At 40.6% G+C, this 24049-nt stretch overlaps 2 protein-coding genes across 11 annotated transcripts in view; one reads left to right on the top strand and one right to left on the bottom strand.

Annotated features, from left to right (window-relative positions):
• Positions 1-2471, top strand: part of SMC6 (structural maintenance of chromosomes 6) — a 38467-nt gene extending 35996 nt beyond the window's left edge. Inside the window, exon 28 of the mRNA XM_075049849.1 lies at positions 72-2471. Coding sequence (XP_074905950.1) covers positions 72-180 — 109 coding nt within the window. The 3' untranslated portion in view covers positions 181-2471. The remainder of the gene's footprint in view (positions 1-71) is intronic.
• A 219-nt stretch (positions 2472-2690) lies between these two features.
• Positions 2691-24049, bottom strand: part of VSNL1 (visinin like 1) — a 93494-nt gene continuing 72135 nt past the window's right edge. For all 10 annotated transcript variants that reach the window (XM_075049084.1, XM_075049087.1, XM_075049080.1 and 7 more), the window contains 2 exons: positions 5415-5630; positions 2691-4483 (listed from right to left, as the gene is read on the bottom strand). In XM_075049084.1, the coding sequence (XP_074905185.1) occupies positions 4286-4483; positions 5415-5630 (414 nt within the window). In that variant the 3' untranslated portion in view covers positions 2691-4285. The remainder of the gene's footprint in view (positions 4484-5414; positions 5631-24049) is intronic.

Raw genomic sequence — 24049 nt, forward strand, 5'->3', positions numbered from 1 at the left:
AAGAATCAAATGAAAATACTAAAATTTGTGGAGAAGAAACACTGTGTAAATGTTGCATACTTTATGTTTAGTTCTCTGCCTACGAGTCCCCGTATTCGAATTCTCCGAATGCAAGACCCAGAAAGAGGCCAAAGAACGTTGAATTTCCAAAATAGGAATGACAAAGAGGAAGATCAATAAGTATTTCTGTGTATGAATATGGCATACTATTGAGGATAAATGTGTAATGATGTGTGTAAAGTTATTACTTCCTGATGCTGGATAAGGGGATCTTTTGTTAGATACTGTCAGGAAAAGAAGAGGTTCTCGTATTTTTATTTTTTTAAGAGTTACTGGATGTGTACAGACCAAGAATAAACAGTTTTGATGATGAGAAAACCCTGTATGTTCATTTGATATTTTTAACTAGTACAATTTTTTATCAGTTGTTCTGTTTTTTCTTCTGGAAAAGATGAAATATATTTTGTGTAATTATGGAGTAATATTTTAGTAAACAGTGAGAACTGATACTTGTGGTAATGTTTTAGTGTCTCTACACAGTTAAACTTTGCATTAAGTTAAAAATGTTGGTTTCTTCCTAGCTCTGCTTTATTTCTTAAACATGTGCTAATTAATACATGTAAAACATGTGTTTCATTTTTTTCCAGTGGAACCATAGCAGCTGAACATGAGAAACTATCAGTACTTACAGTGTATACTTTCATAATTAGAGAAGTGAAAAATTTATTTGCAGTGTATTCTCTGGGCAGGAAAAAAAATGCTTTTATTTCTTCGTAAAGAGTTTATGGGGAAGAGTTTGAGATTCTTTGGACACGAGCTTATACAACCTAGCAAATTGTGGCTTTATAAACTCATATTCTTATTTCCAATAAACTAAGTTCTTGCACAGTCTGAGTTTGCAGGTATAGACTAAATCTGTAGACACTCATTATGAAGTGACAGAAGTCCTTCCAATATAGAGGAATGAAGTAGAATAAGAATTTTGGGAAATAATACAGTAACTTTTTTACAGCACTGTAGGCCTGCATTTTGTTGGGTGTCCCTGCCCCCCCTCCCCTGGGACTATACTAGAGCAGTTAAAATAAAATAAACTTGCTTTATTTAAATAATACAAGTATTTACTGGGGATAAGAGGGAGAAAGAAGAACCAGATTTTTCAAACTGCCCCAAATTAACTTTTTTTTTCTGTTCTCCTTTCTCCAGGAACTTGAAATTGTTGGGAGCTCTTCAAAAACAATCACTTTTCAGAGTTCAGACATTAGCTGTACTTTTTTTTTTAATGTTATGGGGATACAAGCCATTGAGACTATTCAGAGAACAGTTCTGCAGTTTCTACAGTTATTTACTGAATAGCAATTCCTCAATAAAACCTCATTGCAGTGTAAGTTTTAACTCGACTTTGTGGCTGAATTTGTTTTAGCTGCTGCACAGTATTTTGTATTCTTTAATGTTGTTTAGTTTTTACACAAACATGTATTAAACTTGTAGGTATCTCTAAAATATGGGAGCTAGATAAGAATTGAAGGAAATACACTGAGAAAGCTAGCTGCAGTTCTAGTGCACTCTAACTGTAGGAATTAAGTCTAGTGATCTTTTGAAGGCTTCAGATGTTTACTTCTGAAAGCCCAGGATAACAGGCCAACAGCCTCATAGCAGCCTTGAGGAGGTTACTGACAAAACAGGATCAGGCTTTTTGTTGAAGTGTGTGGCGGAAGAGACAGATAGCAATCATAAATTGAAGTGGGGAGGTTCTGGCTGGATAAACTGGCGGGAGGGATTGCTCATGATGAAGATATGAGGCATTTGAGCATGTTGTCCTAACCACATTCCTACTGACCTAACACTTCAGCTTTCTCCCAAGTTTTCTATAGACTTACTTGAAATAATGGAGCACTTGGCAACAATTCTGGTCTTTGGTTCAAATCAACAGATTGTATTTGTTCTGATCTAGCACTGTACTTGATCAAAATGTGTGCCTGACTGTATAATTATTATAAACAACTGTTTTCATGGTAGATGATTAGTTCTGAATAAACAACTACTGAAGAACTTGCTTGGATGCACTTATTTTTGCAGTGATCCTACTAAGGTCTCAAAACTATCTTATTCTTGGTACTTTAAATACTGAGTTTACTGTACCAGCTACCTAGAGAGAGAATTGCAGTGCTGATGTTACATTTTCTGACTGTTTGTATTGTTGGCCATTTTGGATGGCTATGCATTGCTTAACACTGCATTAAAGTAAATGGAGCCTGTCCAGCTACATAAATCTGAGGTGCAGAGAAATGTAGAATGAGGTACTGCTTCTCTAATAAGTATATGTAAACCAGAGAGGCATAAATTCCCAGGAATATTCCAACATCCTCTCTACAACTAGTAATTTAAGCCTAAGTGGAAACAATGGGCATATCATTCTCAGAAGTATGTAACATTTTGAGAATGTGTGTTTTTAAGTTACAGCCAAATGTACAAAGTATACCACTCTTTAATTTGCTAAGACTATTACCTGTGTAGTCTAAGTAAAATTCTGGTATTAAAAAATGTAGTTGAAAGTTCCGCCTTTTGCTGTTTGTTTGGAATATGAAGAAACTTAAATATGAGAGGATGGCTGTGGTTGTGGCAACAATTGATTCTGTGTTCCCCCCACCATGTTAGTTAGCAAAATGTATAAAATTTTGTTGGGTTTTTTCCCCCTCAAGTTTAAGATGAACTTTACTTTTTAAAGTTGAAAATACAGAGAATGATTTGGTTTGTGTCATGTTTTATTGTTTTGATTTTTAGCTATTAAGAGTACCGTCTCATTTCTTCATAAGGTAAAGAAGAAATATCAAACATGCAATTATAAGATGTTCAGACTATTTTTTTTTAATCCTGCAAGCAACCAACTGTTTAAAGCAACTGGGAAATGTGGTGTAGGAAAGATTTTCATCTGCAATTTCTACAGTCTGCTAGTTCTTGATGCTTTCCTAGGGCTGTGCAGAACTTGTATTTGCCACAGTATAAACTTGATTGATGCACATAGAATTGAGGAGGAAGGTGGTTCTCTTCACTATCCCTTCTCAATCATCCACTTTGATTAATTTATCAATAAGTACTCATTTTTAACAACATGCATGTTTATATTAAACCCGGGGTAGTTTATTGTCATATGCTAAGAGAAAAGACTCTTAACGTAAGGAGGGGAAAACATTAGACCAGGTTCAGACCAAGCAAATGAACTATTTGACTTCCAGCTAGCTTGAAAAGCTGTGTAAGCAGAGGTCTAGTAGGTACACTGTCAAATCTTGGAGGATAAACAGCTGCTCTGTGGGTAAACACAAGAACTACAACTTTTGGTTTCATATAAAATGACTCTTCTAGTGGGTTGAGTGCGTGCAAAGAAGTTTTCTTCATGCTTTCATAATGAAATATATATTTCTCAGTAGTACAGTGACAGATAATTAAAGAGATGGAACTTTTTTTTTCCTATTACTGTGGTGAAGACATGAAATAAGAATTAGGGGAAAAGGTCAAATGTTATAAATTTATTTTGGGACATATATATTGCAACCTCTGTGGAAGCTTCTGAAAATTCAGGCAAAGATCAATACACTTCCAATAAAACCTTTAAACTTCCAATAAAACAATATTTTAAACATTATATATATATATTTATATATATTTTTAATTAAAGGGATCATTTTAGCAGGATTTTCTTTTTTTTTATACTGCATTCCTCTGACATAGCTCTTTCCAGATTGAAGGGATGCAAATGAGGTAAGAATTAAGGCAAACCTAAAAGGCATGCAAATGAAGTACATTTCTATCCACTGACAATACAAGCACATGTGTGGATCAGACTTAAGAGCTGAGGAACTCTTCCCCTCTGTCTGTCCAGTACTACTTTACAGCAGAATGGTGACATGATTTATAATAAACAGTTAACATTACCATGGGAATTCAGTGTCACTAACATTACTCAGTCTAGGAGACACAGAGCTAGCATCAGTAAAACATGAACAATAAATAATATAATTCACTGCAGCACAGGACTGCTGCACAGGCTTCAGAGGAATAGGGTTGTTATGAAATGACATTGCACACATCACGTTGTGGCAGTTTATTTTTATAATATATACTTTTAAAATTCTTTAGCAAATGACATTCTCATGCACACAAGTGTTTCAAACACAAGAAGCAAGTCCATTTATAGGTAGTCCAAGCAAATTTTTGTGTGTGTGGAAATAGCTGCAAACTGAATGGAACATTAAATTTCTGTGCAGTCTATGACGCATTGTACACAAGCTCATTTTTGAATGTCACACTGCAGGAGTAATACAATGGAAGGATCACTCTTTGCAGCTTCTTTGAATTCATCCAGTGTGATCTGGTCATCTTTGTTCTTATCCATCTTACTGAAGATCTTGTCTACCCGCTGCTCAGGCGTCAGACCATCCTCATTCATTTTCATCATTATCACAGTGCCCACCATTTTGTAGATGGCCTTTGAAAAGAAACCAAACGGAAAATTCAACATATGAATTAACCTGATTTTTTGATGTGATCAAATTCTGGAAAGACTTTCCAACAATAAAATGATTGCCAGTTTCCCTAAAAATTTTTTTTGGTTTTTTTTTTTTTTTCCTTAGAATCCTATGTCCATATACTTAAAACAAGGAAGAACGTGTTTTACTTTCTTTAGATGTAGATTTTTTGGTGGTTGCATTTTACATTCTGGAATGAATTTTTTGGGCTTTCTGTTTCACAGTGCAAAACTATTGTAACCTATTCTCTAGATCAACTGTTTATTTGGCTTTTAATCACTCCTTCGAAATATTTCACATAAATTCTAAATAATCAGTTTTAGAAGTCATCACCTTTTAATAGTTTTTTTTATGTGTACATGTGAGCAAAATCTGGTATTTACTGTAGCAAGTAGCTAGCAGATTACGAGGATGGTAAACTTTATCCTTCCTGTTACATGCTGTGGTCATCTTAAAGCCCATTTGTGAGAGCTCACATAAAATAGTGTGGTATTATCCCTGTAAATTTCTGTAATTATCTAAAGTTAATTTCCAGTAAGGTTTCAGCTACTTGAGCTACAAACCACTAATTTCATGGGTGCCAAGTGATTTTGAGATGGGCTTTGTAAATCCTTTGCTGTCTTACGGTTAAGAAAAAAGAAGTAAATTACCTCTGGGTATTTAAAAGCTTATATGCGCATATGCATTCAGTAGTTCTCAAAGATTACATCTTTTAAAATGTTAGTGTGCTTGCAGCACTTAGGCATGAGTCAGTATAGGACGAATGTATGTAATGTATGCTTTTAATGATACAGTACAACCTCCCGTGTGCTTAAAATCTAAAGGGTATGTGAACAAGTAAATTTTATTAATGTTCAGACATGTAATTTTTGAGTGTCATATTGATCTCACCTCTATAATTTCCAGCATTTCCACTCTTGTAATTTTACCATCACCATCCAAGTCATACATGTTGAAGGCCCAGTTTAGCTTTTGCTCAAAGCTGCCTCGTGAGGTGATGGACAGTGCACAAATGAACTCTCTGAAGTCAATGGTCCCATCTCCGTTTTTATCAAAGGTTCGGAAGGCGTGCTGGGCAAACTTTGAAGCATCTCCATATGGAAAGAACTGCAAAATAAAGTAATAAATAGAACCGTGGGCAATATAGGGAAGCAAGCTCTGTACCTGCCTGCAAAATACTGAAGTGAGGCATTTATGAAGACTTGCTGGTGGGCTTTGTGTGAAACTGAAGATATGCAATATAAGCTTCTGTAACAGTTACAGTGTAATGATTATTAAAAACTTGTTTCTGCAAAAATCTCTTAGCTTACTGCAAACTATATTAGAAATATATTTAACACTAAGTTAATGCTAAGTTAACAAGAAGACCCTTAAAATGAAGTTGGGTGCAAATGGGAGATTGTATGTAATATTCTCTGACTATGAAATACAGCAACCAAGGTGCATTTTAACAGTATTTTTTCTGCCTGCAAATAACCAGCCCTTGACATGTTGCAACCAAGTAGATGTGTGGGCTTGTTATATAAGTTATTTAAAAAAAAAATCCACACATAGCATAAAAAAAAAAAAACATGTTCTCTTCTGCCAGCCAACATTAAGAGAAGTATGTAAGATGAGAGCTGAGATTCAGTTAAACAATACAGAGCAATGCTTTTCATGTTTAATATCCATTATCTGCGAACACTGCAACTGACGGTAGCTTAATAAAATATTTTAAATGACCATAACATGTAGCTTTTCAGCTTGTATTTTTTCCTCTCAGGAAATGTATGATTTAAGACATTTGAGACAGTAGTTCTTTCTGTGGCATTTGAGTCTTTCTCAGACACAAGAAAACATACCTCTTAAGAAAGGGAGTTTTAAACTAGTGCTGAAGTCCCAGTGCAGTGCAGGGACTGTACACAAATGTTTGTGTCTATATTCCCAGCACAATTTCATGGAGATTGTCATGCTCCTAAAATATAAATGTGCATTACTCCCAATCTGAGAGCAATCTCATTTTGTGCTTTTTAAAATTCTGATTCTTAGTAAGTACTGCATTTAATAATGTAAGTTTGAAGGAAAGAGTTCAGTGGGAGCTGAGGAAGCAGATCTGCATTTCACAATTTTCCATTTCCCTGGCCTGAGCTTTCACTGCAGTCTGATGGTTGCTGTGGTCAGCTATGAAAGTTCTTGAACAATACACTCAAATTTCATGGGGGATTGTACTGGTTTTGTGTGGCGGGGTTTTGGTCGTGGGGCGGGGGCTGCAGGGCCGGCTCCTGTGAGAAGCTGCCAGAAGCTTCCCCGGCTCCACGTTGGATCCGCCGCTGGCCCAGGCCGAGCCCGTCAGTGATGGCGGTAGCACCTCTGGGAGAACAGAGTTAAGAGGGGAACCTGCAGTGAGTGGGGGGAGTGGGATGTGAGAGGAACCCCTCTGCAGATCCCGAGGGGAGTGAGGAAGGAGGGGAGGAGGAGCGGGGGAGGAGGGGCTGCCCCCACAGCCCGTGGTGAGACCAGGCGGCAGGCTGTCCCCCCCCAGCCCATGGAGGGGAGCGGGGGAGCAGATGCCCACCTGCAGCCCGGGGAGAGAGGAGCCCACGCCGGAGCAGGGGGATGGATGCCCCCCAGGATGGCCGGGACTCTGGGGGGAAGCCCGCGCTGGAGCAGGCTGTGCCTGAAGGACTGCAGCCCGTGGGAGGGACCCACGTTGGAGAAGTTCATGGAGAACTGCAGCCCATGGGAGGGTCCCCCCGGTGGAGCAGGGGCCGAGTGAGGAGTCCTCCTCCCCCTGAGGAGGAAGGAGCGGCAGAGACAAGGGTTGAGGAACTGACCCCAACCCCCATTCCCCATCCCCCTGCGCTGCTGGGGGGAGGAGGGAGAGAAAACCGGGAGTGGGGTTGAGCCTGGGAAGAAGGGAGGGTGGGGGAAGGTGTTTTAAGACTTGGTTTTACTTCTCATCATCCTTGTTTTGATTTGACTTTTAGTAAATTAAATTGATTTTGGTTTTTTTCCAAGTTGAGTCTGTTTTTTGCCCATGAGCATAAGTGGTGAGTGATCCCACCCTCTCCTTGTCTCGACCCATGAGACTTTCATTGTATTTTTCTCCTCCCCGTCCCACCCACAGGGACGAGTGAGCAAACAGCCTTGTGGTGCTTTGTTGCCAGCCAGGCTTAAACCACGACAGGGTTTTTAAGGATCTGACAGCATATACAAAAATGGGCCCTACTAATTGTCTGACTAAATACAGATGTAGAACATGGCAAGCCTCTGCTGGTTTTCCCTTGAGGAGGCCAAATGACAATTTGGATACTGTGTCTTGCCCTAAAAATGCAAAACTTAGTGTGCAGCCAGCTGCTTGCACTATGTGGCCATGAGGGTCATGTCAGGAATGACTGCTGCATTGCCAAAGGGGTCCGAACCTGAAAGCTTCTTTTAAACTGTTTTCTCTGATATCAACTTTTCAAACACAATTCTAGATAACCTTTGCATTGCTTAAGATGTATGATGATACAACTGCTTCTCTGGATCAGCGCCATTATAGTCAATGTAAAATCTTCGTCTTCACCTCAAAAGAGAGCAGGGTTAAATTTTGTCCACCTCCATCCATTCAGAATATTGCCCTGTTGTGAATTACCCCCAAAGGGATGCAAATCACTGTATTATCCCAGAAGAGATATCAAATACACCCATCTCACTTCCCAAGTATCTTTTCAGGAAGATATTTGAACATAGTCTGGAGTCATCGAGAGAGGGATGCTGTACCCAGTCCAGTGGTATTTTGTCCAGGTTAACATTTCTGTTCAAGTTGTGATTTTCTCATTTGACTTTGTATGGGTCAGCATCCACCCACTGCTTCTACACTCCATCTCCAATAGCTGAAAGAGGCATGTGGTATTGTCTCTTCCTGAAAATGTAACCTAGGTGCCTGTACTCAGCCCAGCCCCTATTTCTGTTTTGATAATCCAAACTGATGGAGCTGTAAATACCTCAAGGTACTATTGCAGCTTTTTCTGTACTTTCTGTTTTTTGACCTTTAAAAATTTTAGGACTCCATTATGGTAAGCATGATTGGGCTTGTAAACACTCACAAAGATACGTGGATTCTCTCTCTGATACAACTCAGGACTGCAGTGACTGCAGCTACCAGACCTTGCTGAACTGCTTTTCTAGTGCAAGCCTCAACCTTTTGTCAAAGCAAACAGAGCTCCCTCTGCGGGAAGGCTCTTGGGGCTCACAGTCCTAAATTTGGCTGTGTCAGAACAAAGTTATGTGAATGTTATCCAAAACCTGAACATTATTTGCAGGTTATTGAAAATCCTGCTCACTGCTTCCTCTTCTTCATGATCTACCTCCCCCCCCGCCCCCCCAACTTCTGTACCAATTGCAGATGTTAAGATAGGTGATATTTAATTTTATGTGTGTGTACAGATAGATGTACACTTCTGCAGACCACTGGTGAGAAGTTAAGAAATGGTTCTTGTGCCCTGTAGCTCCACTAGGACTCCACTGCTGCCCCTTCTATTCTTGGGAGCTTGCTGGCTGTTCAAAGCTGAAAAGACAAATCTCCTGCTTTTTAAATCTATACTGATTACTGTCCTGTGACATATGTGTTACAAAACAAAATACTTCAAAATTTTACAGTCTTCCAAGTATTTCTGTTAAAAGCTGACTATTGCTGAGGATGCTGCCCAATCAGTATTTCTGTGACTCTGTCACTCCACAGTCTCTGTAACAGAAAGGCAAGCAGCTAGAGGGAAATGGGATTGTCCTTTTTGCTGTCCAGAGAACCAAAATACATTCAGGTGCTTTCTCCTGTGATCCAGATTGAGAAATGGTACAAATGTACTGTTGAGACCAAAGAACTAAACTACAATGAAGAAGCTCACCTACAAAAATGGCTAAGTGGCAGACACTCAAAAATACTCAAGAGCCCAAGAATGAAGCAAGGGATTAGGAGGGGCCAGTGACTGGAGATGCCAAAGACCATTTCTAAATTATTCTCGGGAAAACATGAACATATCATTCAGTGTCCCATTAGAGGAGCATAAGCAAGCTGTCACTACCTCTTGTGCCAGTCATACCATTAACCTCATGTAGCAGGGAGAAAAGAATCCTTCTAAATTTTTCATCACAGACAAGACAAATTTTTCTCTTCTGAGGTGAAGAAGATGGTAGCACTGCTCAGAGCTAAGCCTTGGCATTTACAGCCTAGTAAGGTGAACAAATGGAACAGATGCCTTTTTTTTTTTTTTCTTTTTTTTTTTTCTCCCTATTTGCCTCCCTCTAGGGAGCAAATGCAGTAAAAGGTCCTTTAGGGGCTGAAGGCACTCTTCTCCAGATGTACCTGCTGATTTGTATTATTTTTAGCTCTGAATGACTAAAAAACATTGTCAAAACTTGTTTAAAAGCCTACTTGAAGACTTCCATTGGCCTGTTTTGAAATGATTCATAAATAAGAAATGGAGTAAATGAAAACCAAAACAATTACAGAGCAAAACAAACCAGCTATGGTAAAATATTATTTGACTATTAAAATACAGTGAGGCCTTAGCAAGATGTAAAGGCACGGACTTAACTACTTTAAGACTAGTCTGAGCCAAGTGGCAATGGAAGATGGGGATCTCTGGAAGACAAACACCCATTTTGGGCAGGGGGAATATGAGGAGGGTGGTTTAGTCCACGTTATATGGCACTCTGGCATGAGCTCAGTGAATGCCTCAGAAACAAAGAAATGCAATTGGGATTTTCAGAGGCTACAGCCACTGGGCAAGTCAGTCCCTTCAGCCTCCTCTGCAAACCCTTGTCCAGGTGATCAATCTACATATGAAACAACTAGTTCCCTTCTACTGCAATGGTCCCACTGAAAAGTGCCCTCTACACACCAGCATTGTCTCCCGCTTTACCCTTTTCAGCCAAAAATCAAGACAAACCTGGGCTTTTTAGAGCAGTCAGCTCCACGTGTGACCAAACACTGGTCATTCCTTTGTTTCTGCTTCTCTAGTCTCATCTCATGCTTGGCCTGTGCGTTTTCTGAAAGGTCAACATGCTGGTGTGTGAAGAAAGTGTTATCTCTATAGACAACTACAAATTAGGAAAGGAAAAAGGAAGTGAAAAAAAAAAATCCCTCTTATTCTGCTTCTGAATTTTGGAGGAGAAGATTGTCTTGCAGATTCTTAGCTCCCAGAGTGTTTCTGGACACCTTTCTGGTATATGGGGGGGCTTTCAAAGGGTCCTGGAATTACGGTATCTAGCAAACAGCATCTACAAATTGTACGTAACTTAAGGCTTGGGGAAACTGATCAAATACCTAGAAATATTTATCTGCTTGCCTGCAGATGCTTTAGCATCTTTGAAGTGATTCTGTTCACAGACAACTCTGTGACCAACTCTATTCAGATCAACTTTGGGAGTTACTGAAAAAGCATAAAGCATATTGCTAAAGCATATGGCTAAAGCTTTAGCATATGGCTAAAACATAAAGAAAAAAATGAAACCAAAAGCAATACACTTCCCCAAATTCCCCAGTGATGGGGGTGTCCAAAAAAGAAGGGTCTGTCCTTCATTGGTAGGGTGGGATGGAGCAAATCTATAGACTGGCCTGAGCGGTGCTCTGTTTTTCATGCAATGTGTTATCATGCTTGAGATGCATTTCATTAAAAGGGAAATTCTGCTATAAAATGGAGAAAACCAGCATTAGAGTAGTGTACAGAAAGCTGAACACACTGCCTACACACGCCCAAGTGATGACTCCGTCACTGATGTAAGGTCACAGCTTCCAGCACCAAGGTGGGAGCTGGAGGGCAGAACAGGAGGCAGGCGAGCAGGAGGTGGTACAGGGCTTCTGTATCCCAGGCTTGGAGAAGATGGAAGAAGCAGCGGCTGATTCTCCCAGGAGATGAGACGCCCCGTTCAGGGCTCAGCACTGTCATGCTCTGCTGAGGGCTGAAGCAACAAAGAGGGACGAGCTGGGCACAGCCAGTGCAAGGAGCAGCACGAGCATTGTTGGGGGACAGCATGTGGAAACAAGCCTAGCAGTTGGCTTCCATGGGAAAAACCTTATACAATTGATGCTGTTACACTTTAGGAAGGAGTCACTTACCCTTTTTATCTACTTTGTTAGGATTTTCTTTCCTCTCTTTAATAAGTTTGCTAGGTACCCAGTTCACCTTTGTAAGTGGAGAACACAAGCACTTTGAGAATCAGAAAGTTTGGCTGCTGGTAGAAGCTCAGATGGGTATTTTTTATAGCAAACCTCTTAAATTTGAACCCAGGTGCTGATAGCTGCTGGTCAAGCCCCATCTTACAGATCATCAGAAGTGAGGTCACTAGGGGTGGGGGAATGCCTGTGATGACTGGGGAGCAGATTGCTGCTTACTAGTTTTTTAAAAGGACAAAGCTCTGAGTTCCTCTTGCCAGCAGTACAAACACAAGCATTGAGGAGACAAGAAAAAAAGATTACTTTTTAATTCTCTCCTTTAGAAAAAATAATTGTAACTTTCTATAACATACTGTACTCTTGCACCTCACGTGTTAAGGCATGAGAAGGGGAAGACACGTATAGGCTGCAACCGTTGGGACCTGTCGGGAAGGTTGTGCTGCTCTGGCACCAGGGCGACCTGCAGGGCTGCAGCCTGTGCCTGCCAGCATGTCTTTGTACAAAACTGAAAACTAACGTAACGAGCACAACCACGGCAGCACACAAAGACACAGCCAGTACATCTGTCCTTCTTCTGGAACAGACTTCACTGCCCTGGGAATACACAGCTCAAGGGCAGATCAGGACAGATATACCTTTAAAATAAATAAAGACACATTTTCAAGACTTCTTGAGGATATGTGGATTAAGAATGGATAAGACGCAATGTGCCCCTCTTATTCATCATTTCACCCTTATTCTCCGGATTAATGCCAGTGAAATGAATGTAAAATGTTGCGAGCTGCCTCCATGCCCAGTGCTGGAGCAGAGAGGGCTGGCAGAGAGCATCCCACCAAGGGTAGTGGGGACTGATGGGGAGGGACCAGTGGGACAGGGCAAGGCTGAGCAGGATGGGGCTGTGAGCAGGAATGCCTGCGGGTGTGAGAGTCACAGCATCACCCTGGATCAGTGCCGAACATCGCTCTTGGTCAATGGAGTGAGGCTTCTCCAAAGAGCTACCTGAAGCAGTCAAATTAGGTGTCAGAGACTTCTCCCTTGACTGGCTGTAGGGGGAGCAGAGGCATCATTAAGCTTAAATTGTTTTTTATTGCAAAGTAAGTCTTCACAGTCCTAAGCAGGGAGACTTCTAGTCCTTGTAATTCTCAGACTAGGCCTCTTCCCAGCTATCTTCTGTATATGTTTGGCTGAATGAGTGTTTTCAGTGCTTGCCTACAAAACAGGCAGTTTTGCAGATTTCCAAAATCACAGCAGTGGGATGATGCAACATTCTTTCCCTGCTGAAAGGTCTCAGCTTGGATGTGGAAACCCCACTCTTGCTTCCCTCCCCTATCTGAGATAAGCCAAACAGGCAGCTCAGGAGAAAGCACCAGCTACAGCATAGAATGGACCAGGGAACTGTGAGTTCCCAAACTGGGAACAGCTTGTGTGAACTAATATTAAAGGGATCAGAAAGAGAGCAAACTTTTTTTTAACAAATTGGTGGTTGAGAAACTGCTTTAGGAGGCAGAAGATTTGGATTCTAGTATTTCCCCCACTAAATATACTTAAAAAACTACTTTAACTCAGGTGATTTTCACAATTCTCCTTTCACTTCATCTGCATCTTAACCTCTATGATACTAAGCAGAATATATGTTATTAGCAGTATGGGCCAATGCAAATAATCCAATTACTTCAATGGGTTTTGAATTGGCCCTATGATCATGCTAAATCTGAAAGCATTTCCTTACCACTTTCTAGATCTGTCAAAGGTTTCCCCTGAGTTACTATTCATTGGATGAGATCTTTAATGAACTGAAACACATCCAAATGTTGTTATGCAAGTCCAGACCTCCAAGGGCAAACCCACAAAGGGACACAGGCAGTGAAGGGTACTGAGCAATCACCTCCATAGTCTTCCATCACTCTAAGGTGTCCAAATGTTTTAGCTGTGGATCTCCAAGGGCTTTTCTCACACAACTCTTCTGTGTAGACTTTGGAGATCCTGTTCCCAGAGGCAATTAACCACATTTTACTGTGCTGAAGTCCTTCTGTGCTTCCTATCCCCAACTGCCCTTTAAATGAAAAGCATTTAGATGCTTTTAGATAACCACTGAGGATTTCAGTCTCAGAGCTCTCCAAGGCAGAAGTTTACTGCAGAGACATAACAGGCAATGAATGAGCACCTAAGAATTTGGCTCCACAGAAGCAGAAGTAATTTCAGCAGCTATGCATGCTTCTATTAACAATTTAATCAAACATTAAGGGATTTGGATCCCAGAGATACAGATGTTCCTGTCCTGTTCCCAGCTCTCAGCCACAGAGTAGCAGCACATCAGCACAGAAAGACACATAGCATGCCTCTGAAAGGTCTGGGGCTGTCCTGTTCATATGCATCAAAAATGAAGTCAGGGTTACAACAATTTAATTTCATTACTGAAAATCCAGGAGGTGGAATTGGATGATGTTTCTGCACTGTGCTAGAGATGGGATGCTGTAACAGAACCAGACATGATATTCAGAATTGTGGTACAGATGGGGACCCTCTTGTCACACTTCTCCTTATCCTCTGTTCCTCCCCACCCTGCATTATCACTCTGTTATGTAGAGAAATTCTAGGAAAGGTCTAAAAGTTCTCACAATAGCTCAACCCCAGCTACAGCACTGATGCCCCTGATCATCTCGTTAGCTGAAGCAAGTGCTGCACTAATGGGGCTGATGGGGATCTCCTTTCTGCTCCACCAGAGGTGCAACCAGAGGAAAATGGGCAGGTTGGTTGTGTCTTGTGGGTTAAGGATGCATGTAAAACTGCCTGGAATAGCAGCAGGGTTTTGTGGAATACATTTCAAAGCTGAGGGCCTTGCCCAACCACATCTTGTATATATTACCAGGCTAGTTAGCTTACAAATTTCTTTTGCTTAGCTATTTTTAATTTGCAGATGAAGCCGGAAAAAGCAAACATAGCCCTAACAAACTCTGTTCATGGTTTGTGAACTGTATTTCCTCTGCCTTCCAAAATACAAATAAATGGATAAAAATGGCACTGCTGTGTCAGAGTGATATTTAGCCTGCCCATGTGTAGGACTGCAGCTTCTGTTGATGGAATATGCAATAAAGCAACTGCATCGATGTATTTTTTTCTCTCACATGTTAATACAGCTACACTGCTTCAGAAGTCAGATTCATTTTGTGTTCCTCCTACAGCTGCCTTTACTGGGAGCAGAACATTATCAGTTTTCCTGTTTCTGCCTCTTCTTCCATTCAGCCTTTGAAGGGTTATTATCTCCTTCCAGCTTGTCATACATGTACCAAAGCACTTCACACCCAAACGATATGAGTCCTTGCTCAGTATCTGGCAGAAAGTCCATTTTCTGGCTCAACACTAGCATTTTTATTGTGCTTTACGCAGATAAGAGGTCCACTGGACTGACCCACTGGAAAACTGCACTCGGATCATGCAATGCCACAACCCAGTACTGCAGGCCTCCATGGCTTTTACCAGCCAGATTCCTTCAGAGGAATCAAGTTCTTTCAAGTCAGAAAAAAAGGAGTCTGATTATGTTTTGCTGAGTATCAGGGAAGAGATTACCCCATAGGATTACAATGGATTGATACACATGAGTCTGGACTTCAGGCTGACAGGACACAGACCTGAACCTTTCAACACTGGCAAAATTCATTGCTGCAAAGCAGAAACCAGCACGGTATTTTCTTCAGCAAGGTGACTAAAAAAAGACGTCAGGTATAAAGCATCAGTTACAGAGCAGGAACAATACAGAGACATGAGAAAAAACCCCATATACACTGTCCCAGAGCTAATCTTCACGGTAAAAGCCCTCCAGCCTTTTGAGCCCATAGATGCTGAGTCTGGTATAGCTGCACTGTTAAGCACATCTGCAGTGTAAGGTAGAAATATCCCACCTAGGAAAACTGCCTCCAACCACCTGGCTTCAGCTTGCCGGAGGGTCCCAAGGCAGTGGGCACCATCCACAGCCATGGGTCTGTATGTTTCAGGAGCAGCTGAGCCACAGGGCTGAGCCTCTGGAAAGGACAATCTCGAGCAGCACCGAAGAGCAGAATCTAAATGTCTATTTAGATCCAGGTCTCAGTTCTCCATGTGTAAATTCGTGAGATGTCCCCACCTCAGAGATGCACTGCAAGGATAAACCCAACAAAGAATTACGACTATTTCAGATACTGCTGCAGTGGGAGTCATACAAACAGCAAGAACTGTGGAGAACTGCCAAACCTCATGGATGTTTACTGCTTATGCCTCTGCTCAGTGGCTTTAATACTGTGAACACATATGCATGCATAGACACATGGGGAGGCTTATAAGCAGCTGTTAGTTCTTCACATAAAGAAGAAATATTTAGAAAAGCCAAGAAATGTACGTTCTCCCCTTCACAGGGAAAGTTCACAACTTGTACAGGCTGAAGTGGGATCAGAGAAGAGTCTGTGTCTTACCAGGACCTCCAAGGACTGTGACAAGCTCTTACATTATTGTTAAGGACTAAGTCACCCTGTCTTGCAGATGTTTTTAGCCACTGCAGAAATGCTCATTTGAAGCATATGGAGAAGAAGTATTTGAGAATTTAGGAGATGACCTTGAATTATCGATACCAGTTCCTCGCAACTGTGTGAGATACAGGTTAAGTTAAGAGACCAGAGAACAAGCACACACCACAGGCTATGATGAAGCAAGACCCACAGTAAAAAAAGAGCATATGCCAAGAGGTTGGAGGAAGATGGATGGGAAAAGAGAAGTCACGCTTCTTCTCAAACATCCATCTGGCAGGGTCTACCTCTAAAACAAACTTTCAATCTGAAAAGTTAATCTCTATATTCACATTTGTGGGGAATTAGTCATTAACTAGCAGGAAATGAATCGATTTTCAATCTCAGCTTTTCTCTGATTAAATTTGGACAATAAGAAACTTAATTGAGCTGTGATAGTGCTATAGGTCAATACGCTAGCAGATCAGTTATTACTCAGTGCTAACAAAAAGAAATCTTCAGCGAGAATTGTTGTCAAAACAATTAGTATTGCTAGTGCATAATACCATGACTACCACTGATTAAATGCTATTTCTCTTTGATCTTCCTTAACTGAGCAGCATCACTGGAACACTTTATTTATTTTAAGTTTGGCACAGTCTTCCACTACCCCAAGGTCAGCGATAGCACAAGGCTATGACAATGTCAGGATCCTGCTGTGCTGTAGCTATGCCCCAGCCTAATTACAATATCCTTTTTCTTGACACCATGTTATCTCTTTAGGAATCTGGGAACATACCAGATGGAGAATACACTGATCTGGGACATTTCCTTTTTTATTCCCCGTGCCTCCCTCCTCCCCCCCAGTAAAGATCATCTGACTCCTTTTCATTTCTGAAAAAGGCTTTATTTTCCCAGGGAGTGTTGGCTCCAAAGGTTCACAGTATTAACTTGAATGCTGTGCCTGCTGTTTTGAGAAGTCCTTAGTGCAAATTTCCCAAAAGAATGGGACTATAGAAGCATCAGTAAGTGCTATTTCCAGCCAAAAAGGGATTTGAAACACTGTCACTGAATTCTGAAACAACCATCTTATGAATATACAGATGGAACTGCAGAAAAAATTCTCATGCCTGAAATATCTGTCTCATATACTTATGTAATATGTCCTCCTTAAATTCTTATACATAGGGAGTTGTTATAGCCCAGTACTGCAGACAGGAAACTGCAGAAAGAGAAGGAAAATGGCTTAGCTGGGAGTATCAGAGAACTGATGATTTGAACCTCAAGATCTCAGTGAGTGCTAAACCACAAAAACCCTTTTCTTGATATTGAGTGCAAAACCTGCTAATTCAGGAATTAGCAAGCAATAGCTTTAACTTCTGGGGAGAATTATCAATTCCCTTACAAGCACAGCTCACTCCAATGAGCTCAGAATTGGTGGACTCAGATACCTTTTCCAGTTCATAAAGCCTTTGGCTGTAGAGCAGTCCATAAACCTCTCCATCCAAGGAAGGAAACTACAACCTGAAGTCCAGAAAGACCAAAGGAGTGGAAAAAGAGGAAAGTTGTATGATACCACGAGCACCTTGAGAGAACTTGGTCTGCTGAGAAAAGTGTTGAGTATTCAAGGAAAGAAAATGGCAAGGGCTGACTGCCCCCAAAATTGGTGTGCCCTGCTGCTCATTGCCATCACAGACTAGAAAAGAGAACCCCAGCCTGCACCTCTGGGCAGCTCGGTCCCAGTAGGAACACATGTAACAGGATAAATAACCGGACTACAGCCACAGTCTCTAGGTCAGTCAGTGTGCAGTGGTGTGCACTTCATCCCTCTGTGCGTGACCAACCCCAAGCAATGGACCGGGAGTGGTTATTTTTTGTGTTGTACCCAAAATGTTTAACAGTGCCTAAGGGCTGGGCAGGGTTAATGACACAGAGTACTTGGGAACCCACCTGGGTAAATCCTGACATCTCTGCTTGGAGGCCACACATCTGTCCCTAAACTCCTGGGGTCTTGGCACACAAACAGATATCTGATTGGTGTTGGTAACAGGATGTGTTACAGAATAAGGTTTCAATGCGGGACAAAAGGGGGAAGAGCTAAGGGAATGGGAAGGACCCCGAAGTTAGAGGTGAGAGGCAGGAAGGATAGTAGCAATAGCAGCAATAGTTAGCATAATAGATAAGGGCCAAGTGGGCAATAATTGGTATTATGCTTTTTTCCCCCTGCTGTCCCTAGGCATATCCTAACGACTTTTATTTTCAGTTCTGAGTTTCAAAGCAATCCTACAACTCACAGAGGAACTGTACTAAATTGAAGTTTCTAATCATTTGAAATTGGAAATGGTGCCACATTTCTAACTGCTGCACGGCCTGTCTCAAAGCTTTTCTTTCGCAATGAAGCTGTGAGCAGATAGGTTTTCAGATTTCCTTCGGAAAATTTTGTACAGCCCTACTTAGGAGATCTGTCCACCTGAAACCCCTTCAATTCTGTTCTTATGTAGAATAATAATAAAAAAGGACTCTTTTAACACAGTGCAGTTTTAAATTTCCAGCTTTGCAAGGTAATGCATTTTCTTCCATATCTAGGCTTTCTCTTGTAACACAAACCTTTTGAAAGGTCAACGCCAAGACTTACGAGCCCAATAGTATATAAAAACTTTGAAATACCAGCATTCTGGTGCAAACTACCATGCACATATAACTATATATATCTATATACAGAGATATTTAGATATATATCAAAGCAGTGGACTAAATCAGTTCTTGCTTAGAAAAAATGTCTTGGAGGACAATACTCTTGAGCTCACAGATGTTTAAAAAAATCCTAGTTTTATTTATGTGAAGTGTTGTGCACATTTGTAGTTCCATGTGAATAACAGTAGTATTATTGCTGTCACAATATCTAGGAATCTTGGTTGAGCAGCATTTGGATAAAACCTAAAGCTCAACATAGAAGAAAAAGAAAGATGAAAGAGGAAGTCAGTGCAAAGAGTCTGGAAGTCTTTTCTTTGTGACTTGATCCAGTGGATTTTCCCAAGGGTAGGAAAAGCGAAGGGAATGACACAGCCCATGTGTCACCTTCTGGGAATTAAGAACTATAGGCAGGTCTAGAATAAACCACAGGTATTCAAACAATGACAGCTCTTGGGTACACCGTCTCCCTGTCTATTAGTTCCACAGATCAACTTCCCTAAGGGGAAGGGATCTTGAACAAAGACTTTCAAAGGATGAATGGAAGGATGTAAAGGAGCATTACATTCTTGTTCCTTGTCTAAAATGGTGCAAGAAGGGAAAATCCTCATTGTATACAAAGTATTTTTTTCCATCAGTTATGTTTTTTGCTATCTGTAGAAAGAGATGCAGAAAAACTCCCTGTGGGCCATATGGACCACTGCTTTCACACAGAGATGCCATCTCCCTGGATATGCTGTTGCTGTGCTAGTACTTACTGTGCTCATGAGCCAATGCAGACAAAATCTGGATATTTGATACCAGTTATACTTAGTATTATTATTTGTTTCCCAAACGTGTCTCCTTTTTAGGCAATTGGCCATCTAAAGAAGATAGTATCATCTCACAGAGTAGAGCTTCTCCCCAGTTTCATCCCTTCTACTCCAATCAACTCCTGGGGTATGCAGACTTCTATGAGATTAACTTAAGTGAACTGGATGTTTGGAGGGGGAAAATTACCCCACAGATTCTGTTTCCTTAGTACTGTAACTTTGTATTATCACTTTCCAGTGGGTTTCTGTGGTTTTATCCACTCTTTCAGGTATCAGACATGACCACAAGGGCTCATTTTAGAGAAATCTGTAAACCTATTAGTATAAACTGCATCATGCTGCTTGTTCATTTAAAGCATTGCAAGCGAGAGGCAGGGTTGCCTTCTGCATTTGCCTGCTTAAGTAACTTAAATCCTTCAGTGCATGGTACCTTTGAATTTCAGCTCCTTTTTGCCATGAGAAAACCACCACTGAAGCAAAAAGCTACAACGGGTAGAGCAGCCTTTTCTGTTTCAGACAAATCAACCAGCTAAGAGCTTACCTGTCACTTGGTTCCTTTAAGATTTTATAATTATTCATATACTTAGTCTATAAATTACTTAACACTTGAATGCAGTAAGATCATACAAAGGGATAGCATAAAATAAATTCTAAAATCTGCAGAGAACGAGTTACCTTTAATTGAAAACTATCTTTATCTAAAAAGGTGAACAAAACCATACTAACAAAAAAGATGCATCAACATGCACGCTTAGAAGAAAGCTACTACCCATGCCATTCTTCCGACACCAGGATATCTCATTGCATGCACTATTTGACACCATTATAATGACTGAAGTTTCAATAACATAATTAGGAGTCAGCTGAAAAGAAGACACAATATAAAGCGCTTAACCAATATGCTTCTCTAATGCTGATTCCTTGCTGCTTTATTTATCACACAAGCTTAGTGTATTTACACATTCTTTCTCCTTCAGATTAAATTACTCTCTGTGCACCAAACCAACTGAAGACACCCATACCATTTTAGCTGCACATAAAATTCTGAGCATGACAAATGTAAAACCGATGTCTTCACTGTAGTGGAGAATGCAATTTCATTTCAAAATCAGATCCATTTGAATTCTTCCCCTCAGCTACAAAAAAATCTCTAAAAACCTGAAAGCCCAACTAAATCCACTTGCAAGGAGCAAAATGCAAGGTCTATTTATAGACATAGCAAAGCATAACCAAAAGGATGTATCAAAATCAGTGTTTCCCATTAATAAACATTACCTCAAAAATACACTCAAAAATGTCGACTGATGCAATTTGAACTGCCCAGCAGTATAATTATGGTAACTAGCTCACACTGGGGAACAACTGTTGCTTTTCCACACTGAGTAATGAATATGAGTAATAGATTTGACTTTTTCCCCCAAGTATTCTGGTAAACATGTTAAATAAATCAGGTTGTAGGCTTTCATGAATACACAACAACAGCTACTCAGTCTTTAGCAAGCATGGAACAATACAATAACAATAATAACGGCAAAAAAAGAGTTCAGTATTGGGGTGAGAGTTTGAAGGAGGATTAGTTGTACATGCCTTCGGATAAGTTAGCTCTCTTATCTTATGAGAGCAGCCGATCACGTATTCTTTAATATTCTTGTACCTCAGAGTCAATAAAGATTAATAAAAAGCCCTATAGACATTAATGGTTGAACAATAAACTATGGAATCATGACCAAACTATTATGATACCAACTGCTTTCCAGAAGGATGCTGGTTTACACTTGCCAAGAGGGATCCTCCCAGGAACACTGTTCTTGGTGATGCCAGTTCCCAAAACACCCTTTTAAAGTTTGCAGCTGGGAGATACAGCCCAATTCCTGACATATCTCCTCCATGAGTTGACTGCATATAATGCTCTCTAGAGATGAGTTACTTCTAGAGGAACAGTAATGACATATATTTCACACGCATTTGATAGATTCACATTTCATACCAGATGTAATTAAGGATGAAAAATAATGAGCTAATTCTAGTAAGTTGTTAAATTCTCAAACAAAAACAACAAAAAATCAAAACTAAAGTTACAAGACAAGAATAAAACACGAAAGTATTCTCTTGACTGGTTGCTATCATCACAGAAGTAACGGGTAGGCATCTTCTCCAGCACGGGGGCTTTTCTGAATTTGTCCTCCTATTGCATTCCTTTCTCAACACACTCCTGGCTTAAAGGCTCTTCTTGATGGTCAAAGGATTGTCAAGCCTCTAGACACTTCATAAATCATCTGCGAGAGGCAGTCAATGAACAACCACTCTTTAAAGGCAGCTGTTTCTAGAATGCAACTAGTTTCACAGAGACTTCATGTGGCATCTTAAGCATATGGCAGAGTTGGCATTTTGTCTTAGAGTTCATGCTCTCATAAAAATAGGGCAAAGCCCCCCTTCTCATAGCATGAGATCTTTACGGAGAGGTGGCAGCATCTTTATAACTAAGATTACAACCAGATTTCCTTGTAAAGAAGTCTCGGAATTCTTTGGATCTTTCCTCAGTGACAGCCAAATACCTAAGGGTGATAATACTGCCCAGGCAAAGACCTTCAACAAACCATCCAGGGAATTCAGTCTCTGAGGATGCAACAAATACTTACTGAACAAGAAACACAGGAAAATTGCATATAGTCCCCGTTAAACAATAGGAGACAAGAAACTTGAAATATGCCTTAGACAGACATGTCTGAAGAAAAGTAATAGCCTACCAAGCTAATGGGTGCCAATGCTTTTTAGTACTGTCAAATATGGAGAAGCTTGTCTTCCAGGCTGGGGTCTAGGGTCCAACTAGAAAACACAACACCGGCATTTCTTCCTGCACCTGGGATGAAGCCCAGAGGATACCTAGTCCAGCTGACAGGGCAGATTTAGCAGCAGCATCTGCCACGACCCTGGGCAGAGACAACTCATGAGAAAGAAGGTAAAATTCTAAACCACAGCACCAGAGCTCTCAAATTGAACATTTTAAGCCCTCACCCAAGCAAACACCATTAGCTGTCAGCAGCAGTATTTTGGGTTGTCTGAGTACACTGGAGAGAGAATACTGAAACCACCTAAATCTATGAAGGTCAATCAGAAACTGCTTTCTGAGGTAGCTCTGTTCTTCCTCTCTTACAGAAGTGTCACAAAGAGTCTGTACCTCTGATAGCTCAGTCTCTCCTATTAGCATGTAAACAGACCACCAGCTCTTCGGAAGCTCCCAGAGCTCAGTGGTATTTTCACAGAAGTCTGCCAGTTGGAGACTCCCAATGTCAAGATTTTGGCTCTCTTCATTTGGGGAACAGTGAGAGTACACTCAAAGCAAGCACATAAAAAGGTAGATTTTTCACAGTTGTCCAGGTTGTTCATGAAGAAAACCATCTAAATTCAATCTAAGTAAAGCCCTATTGGCAGAGAAAGAAGGTCTTAAATTTAATCATTTTCACTTGCTGTCAGGATCAATACTTCTGCCAGCCCCACCCCAAAATATGGTCATGACTGGTTCTCTTATTCACTAGATTTCTGACTGCCACTCAGCTGTGGACAGTCCTGACATCTAATCAGTACCACAGTACTTACATTTGTCATCTGTGAATATACTATCTCTATTCTGGTAGCACTGTTTGCTGAAAAAATATTTTTGTGAGCTGATGTGTTTAAATGTTCTGTCACGTTTAGTTTAACAGCCAAGTTTAACAGCCAGCCTGACAAACACCAATTCAAAGCTCACTGCTTCATTCTTCTTCATCAATGGCAAGAGATGCTGCATCTTGATGGGGTGATATAGCCCAAGACAGGTTATATATCCCAACATCAGGCGTGACCTGAATCCCATTCCAGGTGAGCACTTTGTTTTCTTGGGTTTTGAAGGATTGCATGACTACAGGCTGAATACACAAACAGCTTAGTGAAGAACAAGGTTTTAATTCTCAACTGAAATACAAAAGGCTACTTCCTCATGCTGTCTTTAATGATGACATACCTATAACCTTTACAGATTTACTAATGAACTAGACAGTCCTGTTGCATTTCCAGTAAAATTCATAAATATCTGCAATCTACAACAAACTATTCTAAATCCTGATATGAAATGACAGGGAGAGAAAGGGATGGTATGGCACTGAAGCTTGAAGGCGATGCAAATCGGAGGTCACAATATCATGTGTTTGAGACCTGTCATGAAGCTGAAATACAAGTGAAGCTGTCACAGTGATACAGTGACAGTACAGTTCAGCATGCTGATGAAGTGACTAAAATCCAGAATGACTGCAGAGCCAAGGGAAAAAAAGCTCATTTTTTCCTACCCTGTGTACATAAATAGGAAAGATTTGGTTCTGTTGTCCTATGAGCACAATCTGAGATGTCAGTCTAAAGCAACAACTGACCTGTGCT

The sequence above is a fragment of the Buteo buteo genome, chromosome 17 (genome assembly GCF_964188355.1).
Source record: "Buteo buteo chromosome 17, bButBut1.hap1.1, whole genome shotgun sequence".
In the NCBI taxonomy this organism is placed as follows: Eukaryota; Metazoa; Chordata; class Aves; order Accipitriformes; family Accipitridae; genus Buteo; species Buteo buteo.